At 35.3% G+C, this 16,878-nt stretch overlaps 1 protein-coding gene across 1 annotated transcript; it reads left to right on the forward strand.

Annotated features, from left to right (window-relative positions):
- The first annotated feature begins 500 nt into the window (after positions 1-500).
- LOC132549016 (uncharacterized) lies at positions 501-7,610 on the forward strand. Its single transcript, XM_060212928.1, has 7 exons — positions 501-653; positions 3,057-3,327; positions 3,618-3,767; positions 5,452-5,808; positions 6,123-6,401; positions 6,730-6,855; positions 7,117-7,610. The coding sequence occupies exons 1-7, from the start codon at positions 576-578 to the stop codon at positions 7,254-7,256; spliced, it is 1,401 nt and encodes a 466-aa protein (XP_060068911.1). The 5' UTR covers positions 501-575; the 3' UTR covers positions 7,257-7,610.
- Positions 7,611-16,878: the final 9,268 nt, after the last annotated feature.

Consider the following 16,878-nt stretch of genomic DNA (forward strand, 5'->3'; position numbering starts at 1 on the left):
AGCGAAAGTGATTACGGCCCCTGGAGTGTCGAAAATGGGACATAATATAAATAAAACACAAACACAAGTAAAAGTTTGGTAAATAAAGCATTTTATTAGTTATCGGGAAGGTTGATTAAAAAAAAAAGCCGGTTGTAAAATGAGGAGCATTGCAACAAGGAAGACATGGAAAGTGGAAGCTACTTCAGATGACTTAAACCGGGTACGTTTTAACCGGGTGCGTCTGAAAACGACGATAAAAACTTACAGGATTTCAACCCTTTAAATAAAATGATCTATCTATGCCGGGAAAACGATGGTTGAATATTGAAATAAAAAGTCAAGTACGATTAAGTACACACATCAATCTATATACAATACTCTGTAGTGGGAACTTCCTAAATGATGGGCACTGCAGGAAGTGACCGGACGATACTATAATATACATGTCAGTTTGTATGTTATCTCACAATATGTGTAAGTTATAATCAGAGGGAAATTCCGCCGACAGGGGGCGTCTAGTTAACAACGGCTTGGTTTAGTTTGTATGGGATCTGTTAAATTTTGGCCATATATGGTGGTAGGCAGTGACCAGAATGAATACATACATCAACCAACACACTACAGTTCAAAGTATGGAGAACTCGAACGACTGGGATGATGATTATCAAGAGGTCAGTTTGTTTACAACAAAGCAAGTTTTTTTAAAGATAAACACAACTTAGTTCACATCTTATCCTAGAACAGTGTTTTATTGTGCTGATTTCCATGTAATAATACATTCTCATGACATTTTTCGCCTGTGAAAACTTACACTTAGGGGTAGCTATGCATGGAAGCCTCTTAACATTTATGGTTGGCTACCTATGAGAACCCCTTTATAGTAAGGGTTGACTATATGTGATAACCCCTTTATCGTAAGGGTTGACTCTATGTGATAACCCCTTTATAGTAAGGGTTGACTATATGTGAGAACTCCTTTATAGTAAGGGTTGACTATATGTGATAACCCCTTTATAGTAAGGGTTGACTATATGTGATAACCCCTTTATAGTTAGGGTTGACTATATGTGATAACCCCTTTTATAGTAATGGTTGACTATATGTGATTACCCCTTTATTGTAAGGGTTGACTATATGTGATACCCCTTTATAGTAAGGGTTGACTATATGTGATAACCCCTTTATAGTAAGGGTTGACTATATGTGATAACCCCTTTATAGTAAGTGTTGACTATATGTGAGAACCCCTTTATAGTAAGGGTTGACTATATGTGAGAACCCCTTTATAATAAGGGTTGACTATATGTGAGAACCCCTTTATAATAAGGGTTGACTATATGTGATAACCCCTTTATAGTAAGGGTTGAATCTATGTGATAACCCCTTTATAGTAAGGGTTGACTATATGTGATAACCCCTTTTATAGTAATGGTTGACTATATGTGATTACCCCTTTATAATAAGGGTTGACTATATATGAGAACCCCTTTATAATAAGGGTTGACTATATGTGATAACCCCTTTATAGTAAGGGTTGACTATATGTGATAACCCCTTTATAGTAAGGGTTGACTATATGTGATAACCCCTTTATAGTAAGGGTTGACTATATGTGATAACCCCTTTATAGTAAGGGTTGACTATATGTGATAACCCCTTTATAGTAAGGGTTGACTATATGTGATAACCCCTTTATAGTAAGGGTTGACTATATGTGATAACCCCTTTATAGTAAGGGTTGACTATATGTGATAACCCCTTTATAGTAAGGGTTGACTATATGTGATAACCCCTTTATAGTAATGGTTGACTATATGTGATAACCCCTTTATAGTAATGGTTGACTATATGTGATAACCCCTTTATAGTAAGGGTTGACTATATGTGATACCCCTTTATAGTAAGGGTTGACTATATGTGATACCCCTTTATAGTAATGGTTGACTATATATGCGAGCATCTTTACACTGAGGATTGACTACCTGTGAGAACCTCTCTACAAACAGGGTTAACTTCCTATGATAACCTTTTTACACTTAGAGTTGAATACCTATGATAACCTCTTTACACTTAGAGTTGAATACCTATGATAACCTCTTTACACTTAGAGTTGAATACCTATGATAACCTCTTTACACTTAGAGTTGAATACCTGTGATAACCTCTTTACACTTAGAGTTGAATACCTGTGATAACCTCTTTACACTTAGAGTTGAATACCTGTGATAACCTCTTTACACTTAGAGTTGAATACCTGTGATAACCTCTTTACACTTAGAGTTGAATACCTATGATAACCTCTTTACACTTAGAGTTGAATACCTGTGATAACCTCTTTACACTTAGAGTTGAATACCTGTGATAACCTCTTTACACTTAGAGTTGAATACCTATGATAACCTCTTTACACTTAGAGTTGAATACCTATGATAACCTCTTTACACTTAGAGTTGAATACCTGTGATAACCTCTTTACACTTAGAGTTGAATACCTGTGATAACCTCTTTACACTTAGAGTTGAATACCTATGATAACCTCTTTACACTTAGAGTTGAATACCTGTGATAACCTCTTTACACTTAGAGTTGAATACCTATGATAACCTCTTTACACTTAGAGTTGAATACCTGTGATAACCTCTTTACACTTAGAGTTGAATACCTGTGAAAACATCTTTACAGTTAGGGTTGACTACCTACGAGAACCCCTTTATAGTAAGGTTTGCTTACCTATGAATGACCCTTTACAGTTCGTGTTGAACATACATACATACATACATACATACATACATACATACATACATACATACATGTGTATTATTCTATATGTTGAATCCTAAGTGGTAGGCAAAGTCCATGACTAAGAATCGATTGGTCAACAGACAAAATTCCTGAATACGTAGCCAATTAGTTAACTAGTCAAAAATTCTGATCACGGTGTTTACTTGACTACAGGTAGGAAACCTTGACAACAAATGAGACGAGCGAAAATTACGAGTCGCATTGTAAAAGGTACATATGTCATAAAACTTTTAAAAAATACCATCGATTCATTCAAAACAATTCTATTGAAGGGTTATGAAAGGGTCGGTCCACCACGGCCTACAATTAGAAATGTGAGGAGCGAAAGCGGACCTGACGTGCCAGCGGAAACAGTTGAAGTACTTAATGCGACCGGCAATGTGAGGCGGAGGAAAATACTGATTCTAGTGGGGTGCACACTAATAAACTTTTGTCAATCAGTTGTGTTTGCCATGGCAGTGTTGGGAAAAATTAATTCAGATCTTACTAACGAGCAAGCAGACGACATACGAAAAGCATTATTGATTACACGACGTTTGGGAGGTAGGTAATTTCCGTGAAAACGATAATTTACAAATCTCTAGACTAAGGTACAGTGGTTGATGTCAACGTTTTCTTTTATTAATTCAAATAAATGGTTTTTCGTAGAAAAATGTTCCTCAAACTTTTTAGTAAGCATGTAGACTGATAGTAGTAAACTAACAGTGAATAAGGTATTTCTTACTACGTTGAACCTTAGCTGTTTTATATGACGAACAGTTTCGTGTGGGGTAATTATGATTCATGATGGTTATCAATATCACTTTATTATGATATTTTCTTCCCCAACAAAGTTCCGTTTGCATCCCTCCTTATGATAGGCCTGGGCTACCGAATTGTTGGGATCGCCGGATGTTCCCTTGTCGGACTTGGTCTATTTATAGCTGCCTGGGTACCACGTGTGGCAGTAGGTGGTATCACGTTTCTGGTCGGAGGAGTGGCAGGTAATCCATGTCTTTACAGCCGGTCGTTTCTCTCGATAACTGTAAGACTGAAATCGGATTTACATTAATACTTTTGGACCACATAGTGACCTTTTCCTTTGTGTTTAATAGTTATAGAAACAACATGTATTTCGATTCTATTTCAATAGAGATATGACAATCTCGGGTTTCAATAGAGATATGACAATCTCGGTTTTCAATAGAGATATGACAATCTCGGGTTTCAATAGAGATATGACAATCGACGTTTTCAATAGAGATATGATAATCTCGGGTTTCAATAGAGATATGACAATCTCGGTTTTCAATAGATCTATAGCAATATAAGTTTTCAATAGAATTAGGAGAATCTCGGGTTTCAATAGAGATATGACAATCTCGGGTTTCAATAGAGATATGACAATCGACGTTTTCAATAGAGATATAATCTCGGGTTTCAATAGAGTTATGACAATCTCGGTTTTCAATAGATCTATAGCAATATAAGTTTTCAATAGAATTAGGAGAATCTCGGGTTTCAATAGAGATATGACAATCTCGGGTTTCAATAGAGATATGACAATCTCAGTTTTCAATAGAATTATGACAATCGACGTTTTCAATAGAGATATGATAATCTCGGGTTTCAATAGAGTTATGACAATCTCGGTTTTCAATAGAGTTATGACAATCGACGTTTTCAATAGAATAATGACAATCGACGTTTTCAATAGAGATATGACAATCTCGGGTTTCAATAGAGATATGACAATCGACGTTTTCAATAGAATTATGACAATCGACGTTTTCAATAGAGTTATGACAATCTCGGGTTTCAATAGAGTTATGACAATCACGTTTTTAATAGAGTTATGACAATCTCGGTTTTCAATAGAGTTATGACAATCGACGTTTTCAATAGAGTTATGACAATCGACGTTTTCAATAGAGTTATGACAATCTCGGGTTTCAATAGAATTGTGACACTCTCAGTTTTCAATAGAGATATGACAATCTCAGTTTTCAATAGAATTATGACAATCGACGTTTTCAATAGAGATATGACAATCTCGGGTTTCAATAGAGATATGACAATCTCAGTTTTCAATAGAATTATGACAATCGACGTTTTCAATAGAGATATGACAATCTCGGGTTTCAATAGAGATATGACAATAAAAGTTTTCAATAGAGTTATGACAATAAAAGTTTTCAATAGAGTTATGACAATCTAAGTTGCCTTTAACAAAATTTCCAACGGTATGTTTATAAAAAACAATGTAACAATTATTATCGTTGGTTGACGGGTTTTTTTATTTACCCTATCAACAATATGTTGGGTGTGCCAATTTTTATTTCAACTTTATCCCTACAAAATCACATCGGAATAATCAAATATTTAATTTGTTTAAACTGATAAGCTTGAAATCAAACCATTTCATATTTGTATTAGTCCACTTAAAGCATTCTACGTCATCTTAGTATAAGGAATTTCAAAAGTTGTTTCTGTTTTGGCAATCGAAATGATAACATGTTGTTATCTATTGCGCAGATCAAGAAACACAACCGTGATAAACCGGTTAAGTTGCTATTTAGTGTACTTGAACAGTGACATTAAATGATATTAAATTCTTTATATATCCCTTTTTCATGACAATAAATCAGAATTTCGTTTGCTTTATTGCTCAATCCTTTGCTGTTTCAGGTCTTGGTTTCGCATTTCTCTCATTAACTGTCATCATTCCTATTTTGGAGACTTTCACTAAACACCGACTGAGATATGTCGTACTGATAAGGTCGGTGGAATCAGTTGCGGCCACTGTGTTTGCAGGCATTACCTTAGTACCGGATATTGACATTGATTGGCGGATCTTATATCGTTACCAGCTAATTATCATGGTGATTGCGGGGGCCGCTTGTGTGCTTCTGAAACCTCTAGACCGTACCACAGTTGACACAAACAATGGAGTTATTGGTCGTTTGCTTGGCCTATCAGATTTCAGTATTTTTAGAGGCGTGGCGCTGTATCTACTAGTGATAGTTTATTTCTTGGACCAGCTTGGTGTGTATAGAGTTTATTTCCTCGTATCTTGATCGTTTATCATTCATTCATTCATTATATATCTATCTATTTATTTATTTGTTTCTTTTTGCCGCAGTGTCTTTATACCTAGGGATCAGATATTTTCGGATGCTGCCAAGGGCCTTCAACAACCAAGTTAATCAACAAAAACACTCTTAGCTATAATAAGATTTGAAGAACAAACATTACATGGAATCTCCGTAATATTGCTATTAATAACTTATCAAAAATGTTACTATCTCATATCTCGTAATTATTTTTAGTATCCAGAAACAATATTTCTCAAATTTCAGGCAAGCCGATTCCTGTGTATGAACTATCATCTCTGCTACAGGACCCCACGAAGGGGTTTGGGACCGATCTTTCTGTACGAGTAATCGTTACTTTGCCTTTTATTGGAAGTTTGTTGGGACTTTTGACACTCGTTTTCTGGCACAGGTTCAGTCTTGTGGACATCCTATGGACACTTGGACCAGTCAACATAGTGTCCGGACTTCTGACCTTCCAAGCCCCTGCTCTGAGCAAGGTGGCCTGGGTAGCCGTGTATGCTGTAGGGTTTGGCATGTCAATAGGTAAATTCATTTCGTCCATTTGTCCGTATCACTGTTCCTTGTTTACAAGCTGGTTTTAGTTCTTTAAAACTAGGACATTGAAAAACTATATTTATATTCAAGAGTTAATTAAATCCGTATCGAAAGAAGAAAAAAATAACCGACAAAGCAATCTAAAATCTTTATATCAATAAATGTTAATTTTCATGGAAATTCGCGTTTGGAAACAGCCAAGGTCCAGGTATCTGATATTGACGGTATTGATAATAATCGCTTGATTTATGCCTACAACTGAATGTTTGTTTTAAATAATTTTGTTTGTTTGTTTTTCCAATGTTTCTTATATCAGGTGTCTTTCTCGCCCTCGTTGACAACGTGATACCTCATGCGTTTGGGAAACAGAGAATTCGAATTGTAGAGGGAATCCTGGGATTAGCTTCCGGTGTTGGGCACGTCATATCCTTTCCTGTTAATGGTACGTATTATCAATGTCCAAAATTGATCAACTGGAACCCCAAAAAATTATGTCATTTACCATAACTGTTATTTTGTGATGATCGTCACGTTTGCTTTGTCATTAACAAACCTAAGAAATCAGTCATATTTTCCCCCATGAATTGACACGAACCGATAACAGAAAATGGTGCTAGAATGGTGACGGTGCAATATTTGATATATAAACATGACAATAGCTAATTAGTATCCTATCTATATATAATTTTTCCTCGACCTACAGATGCACTCAAGATACAGACAAATGATTATGAGCCTTCTTTCTACTTATCGGGATCAGCTCTCATCACTTCCGGTTTGTTAGCAATTGGTTTCCGGTTTGTTTTGTTACGTCAGAATAATAAAAAGGAAAACGATCGGTGACAGCAACATACTAACAAAATAAAACCGATTGCCAATTTTTATGCCTGTAGGGCTGGCAAAATAATTACCATTATTATACTTGGTCTTTTAATACTGCTTTTATAGATCTCTAACTGATGTTAAGTCTCAATGAAATCAATGATCCGACAAATTGACTTTAATTACATTTTTTTTCTTTATGCTGTATTACATTATTATATGGAAAACTGTATGATAATGTTTATAGCGAAACCCGTTAATAATGCATCCTTTCGGTGATGGGTACGAACACTATCACTGGAGGGGTTGGAATGGCGATCAAAAAAAAAAAAAAACAAGAGCTTAAATGAAGCCAAACTTTCATATTTATGATATGTTGACGGATCAATGATCATTTGATTGTTTTTTGTTTTTGTTTTGTTTTAGTGTTTATATATATATAATATCTATATAACATAGTCTTCGAATCTTACCCATGTGTGTCTTTAACTGAACCCCGCACGCACGCACGCACGCACGCACGCACACACACACACACACACGCGCGCGCGCGTATATATATATGTAATAGGATCTATATTTGGATTGTGAGTAATTATATCCTTAACCAGTTATTAATGAATGATTAGTATGAATGTATATATATTGTAGGTATTAGGTTTGTTAATAAGCTATATAGTTTGTCTAGCGTGTAAGATGATGTAAGGACCTCGGTAACTTTGGTAGACTTTCCCACATTTTTAGTGGGAAGAGTCCATTGTGGTCTACAGTGGTGACAGATCACATGGAATTGTCTGTGTGAACGGGAGTGAGTTTGTGAGTTGTTATGACACCTGACTAGGGACAGGCCATATAACTGGTCAGGGCAGGTGCCTTTGTTTACCTGGGTTATAGGGCTTTGGCCACCAAGGGCACTCTGCTCCTGACCAGTAACAACAAAACCTGTTTTCGAGTTAGAGAGAACTAAATTATTTATATGGTAAATTTATTTTATTTGTTTAATATATTTTCGGATAACCAATACTTCTGAAATTGTAGGCAATCTCCTATTTTGTATTTCAGTTGAGGTTATGCAATTTTATCGTATTGAGTTATTCTCATAAAGATATGGACTTTTTGGCATTAAGCAATTTCAAAGTTAAAGTGACTTGTAGTCTGCAAATATTACAGTATCCTTCTGGTTAAATTCTATCTCTATGTATTTACATTATATTCATAAATATCCAAGTATTTATGAGGTAAAGCCATTACTTTATAGAAAAAAATCCTGGTTGGATAATCCAGGCTATTAGCATTATGGGATACCCTTAAGAACTTGCCTCTACACCATAGCTGTGGTGTGAGTGTCTGATGGGTTCAGAATGTTTTTGAGCTATGTCTGTGTTTTTAACTAAATATGTGTAAATTGTGCGAGTTAAAACAATAGGTTTGTAAAGAATAATATTTATATATTTTCGTAAAGAACATGGTAACAACCGTTTAGATTTTATAAATGAAGTTATATCTTCATTTGTAAGATTTGTAAATTATATTTTACCAATTACCATTGTCCATACACATTTGATGGGATAGAACAGGCCTGTTCTATAACAGCAGTTATTGTCCTTTACTACACATTGTACATTTGTATGCAAGTATGTGAAGTATGATAGTTTTTGTGTAAAACATATGTGTTTTATTTGTTTTGTTGACCACAGCAAATTTGTTTTAAAAATGAAGAAATAAAGACGGAAATAATCGAACTATTGAGCCTGTTTTGTAACAAAAGTGAACACCATATATATATATATATATATACATACATATATACCTGAAGATGGCCGCGAGGCCTGAAAACGTTAGTGATATATTTGTTTGTCATGTTAAGTGATTAATTTTCTCTGTATATACGATACACAAAGCTTTTATCTTTTTAAATTATATATATATATGATCTTGTTAATAATATTGACGGTATGGTCCAATATTGGTACTGGATCCTAACAAAAAAATGTACATTGGATGCGTATAACTGGAATAGATATACGATCAATTAAAGTAATAATGACAGTACGGACTAGTCTTGATAAAGGGTAAGATTGCCTCGAAAATGTGACAATTCACTTAAGTGCGTGCTGTCGTTATAACTTCATATTCTCGTAAAAGTCACATTAGGAGGACATCATGTAAATACATAATTTAGATGGACATTGATATTACTTCCTTGTTTTTACATCAAATCGGTTTGAAGCAAAGCAAGAGCATTTGTTAAGGACCATCTCTGGATCATTTCAGGCAAGGCTGAATCCCTCTGATGAAACTGGAGGAGCGTAATATTTATTATGGAAAGTTTATTTCAATCACATATAAACATGTCATCAGACAAAACACATGGCTATTGGTCATCGTGACCTAAAATCAGATGACCTTACGAATTGTACATTACTCACGTCTACTGGCCATCATAAAATTAGCCCAGGCATCCATTCAGCAGCCCCATTGTCTAGACTGTTTTTCAGTCTTTTCGTCTTCTGTAAAAATTTTTTCTATGTAACGATAAGTTATTGCCTTATTCCAGTATGTTGTAGAAGGAGAAATTCTGTTCATTGAAATGAAAAAAAAAAAAAAAAAAAATGACTTCGTAGTAACCATCTCGGATTTGGCAGTTAAATAGCATCGCAATTTCTGCAATGGGTTAATGTCCAAATGTCTTTTCATTGAGGGCAAAAACAGAAGAGAAGGGAACATATCCAACTTTTAAAAGAAAAAATAAAGATCAAACACTAGAGGGCGCCATGTCCTTCTGTGTTTTCTTGTTTGTAATTCTCTAATCTGTATGTATGCCAATGACTAAATGTTCATGTGTCATAAGACGGAATACATTGATGAATAAAGATTTACAGTGGAAACGAAGATTTCATCACAGATGGATATAACTGAGAGTGAATCGGAACAAGAAACCATTTGGAGTCATATACATTATAAGGGTGGAGTTTGAAAATCCTCTCCGAGAGTGTGCAATCTTTGTGACTATTATCCTGTTAGGTTTTATGACTTAGATTCGGATGTTTGTAGAGTACTCTCTAATATGTAAGCAAACTGTACATGTGATTTTTGAAATCCTTGTGAGGAGATTTTACATATGGCATTATGTGCAAATTATAATGTTGACTGCTCCCATGGATGAAAATCTTTCAGGAGTAAAAAAAAAAAAAGTGCTTTAAATTTTTAAGTCATATAGAACAGAAAGCCAAGTGAACTATATGGATAGGGCGGCGCCCATCATCCAACTTTTCATATAAATCGCTACAAATTACAGACACGATTGCACTAATTTTAATTAAATTAGTTAAAGCAGTAAGTTCATCCTTAGTGAAAAAGGAACCAATTTGTAAACGTGGTGAATCTGAAACTGAGGGACAGGACACAACGCAGGAAAATTTATTAACTTCTTGTTCTTCAGGAATTGCAGATTGTATAATTTCTATATCAAACAATTTTACTGCCGTTATTTTCAACACTTAGGGGGTAATGCAATATTCATGTCTTCAATGATGTCTCTGTATGATATGTTGTTAGTATGTCACAGGCTAGTAAGGCATCAACTAGGTAAAATTTAGCAGACTAAGTCCTGGCAGAAATCGTTGACGTACGACAGATATTATCTGTGAAGATTGTGACTAATTGACGTCATTGCTATTAAACCCCCATTAAACACAATTAATAACTTGAGAGAAGACAGCTTACAAAGACATTCAGTTGGATTTATTGACTTAATTTGCGCCAGTAAAGCTGCTTTCAAAAAGCAGTACTAGTCGGGTTAGAATGCTGGGCAAACATAAACATAAACTCCTTTCATGGTCGAATTTCCACTGGGTTAATATTAATTTTTACTTTAAACTTATGTTTAGTGTTCATGTGTTGATTTAATAGATAGTCCTCAACTCATTGCATTTACAACATATTATCTTCCAAAGTCAGCATATTTAATGAAGGGCATGGATATTACATTGTTCCCCTAAATGCTTGAAATAACAGTAATGTAATTAATGCTAATTATGAAACCTACAAAACCATACCTTATAGCTGTTCAATAAGTAGTTTTGTTTGCTGATCGACTATTAAAACAAAAAAGGTAATTTCCACTTGACTAGGATTCAAAGTAGGGCAATAGGTGTGCGTTAGCATATTTATTAGTTATGCGGTTTTTAATTCCACAGAGATACAGACTGATTCGGGGAAAGATGTGTGGGCAATTCCGAATTAAAACAGGTTTTACAAATATTTGTAATCAACGATTCGACTGACGATGCATTGGCAAAAGGACTCTTCTTCAGCATTATCACATAGACCCTATTGAGACTTTGATGACTTCCAAGGAAACAAATTTATTACTAGGCCGACTTCGGGAGACAAGGGCGTTTTCATATAAACTATTCTACAGAGCATTCCCGACCTTGTCTACCTTAGTCGACCTGAAATCCACATTAAACATTACTCGATACAGGTATTAATAATACCAGTGGTCATTTCTTGTGGCCTTATCGAATATAACACCCCCTCCTCTCTCTCTCTCTCTCTCCCCCCCCCCTCCATTCACTTGGAACGACATAAAACAAACACTTAGTAAGATTTAAATCATTGTCAAGGGACCATATCATATACATATATTTCACGGGAGGAAGCAATTTTGCAAAATCAAATAACATGTTGTATTCGCGTGCTTTTATTTCACGCTGACTTTCGGTTCCGTATAAAAGAAGGCACAAATAGTCAAAATTCAGCAGATGTGTATTTATCTCGGTAATTAAGGTAAAATTGATGATAATAAACGTATCTAGATAATCACGGATACCTAGTTTTGTGTATTTGAAATTCACTGGGAGGTTTAGTGTTCAGAACTAGGGCGATGCCAATATGAGTGTCACGCTGACAGGTCAGTGAATAAACATTATTAAATGACCTCTAAGTTGACACATTAACTGAATGTTAAAGAAACAAACTGTCTATAATCTAGATATAAGGTGAATAGAACTGCATAATAAACCACAGATTCTAGCGGATAATGTTAGAGTGTGGCAATAACTTTCTTAGAGTTATTTCCCTTAGGCCATGAAATACAGTTTCACGACACGCCCGTTAACTAACTGTTGGGGTTTATAACCAGAATGGACAGAGTACGTACACTCCTCAAATGTGATACATTTATCACTCATGTATGAAAAGTATTGTTTTATTTTCCGTCTCTCCATATCCATCAAATTTTCAACTCTGGTGTTACCAGGTTCATGTGTAGCCAAAACCTGAAATGGGGCGTACTACATGTAAGGTTCTTCCATGATAACGGGATAATTAGACCTACATATAGATTGAAATCAACGTATCATCACATTACTATCTGGAACAGGTTCTAGGACAGCTCCATGTTTTGTTTATATGACAAATAAGCGATGCATTCATACCTATTTTATCTATATTTTTCATTTCCATTATATTTCATTTTTTCTTTGTTCCTTATGTTCAATTATTTCATTTTTAACACATCTTCGTACTTTCACTTTCATGTATCTTATAAATGTCTTATAGTTATTGGCCTTGGTTATGTGTATGGGAATTTATCTCAATATATAAATGTGATCTTTGTTGCCAAACATTACTGTGTTTATTGTTGCCAAGGAAATCATGATTGATTGATAAGCAAACTTTTCAATTTCGTTCTCGAAACACTAGCTAAGCATGCTTCCGCATTACGATAATACTGCTAAGGACCTGCCTCGTTTTCATGGATTTTCGAAACTTCACAAGGACCTTGAATAAAGTTTCCTCGTTATCTGTATCTGTAAAGTGGACAATTCTTACTGTTACTACTCTTAGTACCGTTCAACAACCAGAGGAAAGTTGTATTGTAACACAGAATACTCTGGAATGTGAGTTATGAAGAAAGCGTATATTTTTGTGAGGCTTTGAGCATCATTTATATCTATCCTGAACACATTTTGAGAGAAAGTGTGCTCTTTTCCATTGTTGAGCACGACCGTACATTTTGTAAACTGGAGAAATCAAAGACCATCGTCCCCGTGTTATGATAATCTAAAAGCGTACGACTAAATGATTGGGAGCTATTTTGAGTGTAGTTTGTGACAAAAGCAAAATTTACGAATCGAAATATATCTGAAGTCAGTTTTATCTTCATATCTTTTTCTATAACTAATTAGCGAGCCTCAGGCAAATTAATAGAAAGCAAAAACATTAATGAGATCGCCGAGCCTTAGGCTACTGAAAAAGACAAGATGCCCAATGGGCCTGCAGCTCTCATGTCGAATATCTTGTCTCTAGACCTTTTAGTTCAGTTTATGAGAAGGCGTTTAAAATGTTTTGATATATTTGACCCCTGTGACCTTGAATGCATGCCAAGGACATTTATTGTCCCAAATTTTGTCAGGTTTCATTCTAGAAACATACCACCCAAATATAATGCCTTTCGGCCGTTTAGTTCATGAGAGGAAACCATTTAAATGTTTTTACAAATTTGACCCCTGTGACCTTGACCATAGTTCATAGGCCAGTTATTTTCCAAATTTTGTCGGGATTTATCACAGGAACATACCCGCCAAAGACATTTAACCCTTGTGACCTTAAGTATAAGTTAATGTCATTTATCTATGTCAAAGTTCTTCCAAGGGACATACCAGCCAAATCTCATGCTTCAAGAATTTTTAGTTCAAAGGAAGAATTCGATGAATGTTGTAACAAATTTGATCCCTGTGACCTTGAACATAGTTATCGGGTCAGTTCTTTTTCCAAAAGATGTCCAGCTTCATTCAATAGAAAAAAAGTCAAATACCATACCTATTGTCACAGAAATTGTCGGGCTTCATCAAAGGAACATACCAGCCTATTCATGCAATACATCTACACTGCATCACTACATCTACACTGTATCACTGCATCTATACTGTATCACTACTACATCTACACTGTACCACTAGATCAACACTGTATCACTACATCACTACATCTACAATGTATCACTACTACATCTACACTGTATCACTACATCTACACTGTATCACTACATCTACACTGTATCACTACATCTACACTGTATCACTACATCACTACGTCTACACTGTATCACTACATCTACACTGTATCACTACGTCTACACTGTATCACTACATCTACACTGTATCACTACATCTACACTGTATCACTACATCTACACTGTATCACTACATCTACACTGTATCACTACATCTGCACTGTATCACTACATCTACACTGTATTACTACATCTACACTGTATCACTACATCTACACTGTATTACTACATCACTACGTCTACACTGTATCACTACATATACACTGTATAAATACATCTACACTGTATCACTACATCACTACATCTACACTGTATCACTACATCTACACTGTATTACTACATCTACATTGTATCACTACATCTACACTGTATCACTACATCTACACTGTATCACTACATCTACACTATATCACTACATCTACACTGTATCACTACATCTACACTGTATCACTACATCTACACTGTATCACTACATCTACACTGTATCACTACATCTACACTGTATCACTACATCTACACTATATCACTACATCTACACTGTATCACTACATCTACACTGTATTACTACATCTACATTGTATCACTACATCTACACTGTATCACTACATCTACACTGTATCACTACATCTACACTGTATCACTACATCTACACTGTATCTACACTACACTCTGCACTGTATCACTACATCTACACTGTATTACTACATCTACACTGTATCACTACATCTACACTGTACTGTTCACTACATCTACACTGTATTACTACATCTACACTGTATCACTACATCTACACTGTATTACTACATCTACACTGTATCACTACATCTACACTGTATTACTACATCTACAATGTATCACTACATCTGCACTGTATCACTACATCTACACTGTATCACTACATCTACACTGTATTACTACATCTACACTGTATCACTACATCTACACTGTATTACTACATCTACAATGTATCACTACACTACACTGTATCACTACATCACTACACTGTATCACTACACATTCTACACTGTATATACATCTACACTGTATCACTACATCTACACTGTATCACTACATCTACACTGTATCACTACATCTACACTGTATCACTACATACACTACATCTACACTGTATCACTACATCTACACTGTATCACTACATCTACACTGTATCACTACATCTACACTGTATCACTACATCTACACTACATCTACACTGTATCACTACATCTACACTGTATCACTACATCTACACTGTATCACTACATCTACACTGTATCACTACATCTACACTGTATCACTACATCTACACTGTATCACTACATCTACACTGTATCACTACATCTACACTGTATCACTACATCTACACTGTATCACTACATCTACACTGTATCACTACATCTACACTGTATCACTACATCTACACTGTATCACTACATCACTACACTACACTACATCTCACTGTATCACTACATCTACACTGTATCACTACATCTACACTGTATACATCTACACTGTATACTACATCTACACTGTATCACTACATCTACACTGTATCACTACATCTACACTGTATTACTACATCTACACTGTATCACTACATCTACACTGTATCACTACATCTACACTGTATCACTACATCTACACTGTATCACTACATCTACACTGTATCACTACATCTACACTGTATCACTACATCTGCACTGTATCACTACATCTACACTGTATTACTACATCTACACTGTATCACTACATCTACACTGTATTACTACATCTACACTGTATCACTACATCTACACTGTATCACTACATCTACACTGTATCACTACATCACTACATCTACACTGTATCACTACATCTACACTGTATCACTACATCTACACTGTATCACTACATCTGCACTGTATCACTACATCTACACTGTATTACTACATCTACACTGTATCACTACATCTACACTGTATCACTACATCTACACTGTATTACATCTACACTGTATCACTACATCTACACTGTATCACTACATCTACACTGTATACTACATCTACACTGTATCACTACATCTACACTGTATCACTACATCTACACTGTATACACTACATCTACACTGTATCACTACATCTACACTGTATCACTACATCTACACTGTACTACATCTACACTGTATCACTACATCTACACTGTATCACTACATCACTACACTGTATCACTACATCTACACTGTATCACTACATCTACACTACTACATCTACACTGTATCACTACATCTACACTGTATCACTACATCACTACATCTACACTGTACATCTACAATGTATCACTACATCTGCACTGTATCACTACATCTACACTGAATTACTACATCTACACTGTATCACTACATCTACACTGTATCACTACATCTACACTGTATCACTACATCACTACATCTACACTGTATCACTACATCTACACTGTATCACTACATCTACACTGTATTACTACATCTACACTGTATCACTACATCTGCACTGTATCACTACATCTACACTGTATTACTACATCTACACTGTATCACTACTTATC

The sequence above is a fragment of the Ylistrum balloti genome, unplaced genomic scaffold (genome assembly GCF_031769215.1).
Source record: "Ylistrum balloti isolate Yb309-2 unplaced genomic scaffold, AGI_CSIRO_Ybal_v1 Utg370038, whole genome shotgun sequence".
Taxonomy (NCBI): Eukaryota; Metazoa; Mollusca; class Bivalvia; order Pectinida; family Pectinidae; genus Ylistrum; species Ylistrum balloti.

Bases quoted from the DNA above. Each gene is read 5' to 3' on its own strand.
- LOC132549016 (XM_060212928.1), top strand. From the start codon at position 576: ATGAATACATACATCAACCAACACACTACAGTTCAAAGTATGGAGAAC. The intron at 3,768-5,451 runs GTAATCCATGTC...TTGCTGTTTCAG, and splicing joins TCTGGTCGGAGGAGTGGCAG to GTCTTGGTTTCGCATTTCTC. The intron at 6,856-7,116 runs GTACGTATTATC...CTCGACCTACAG, and splicing joins CATATCCTTTCCTGTTAATG to ATGCACTCAAGATACAGACA.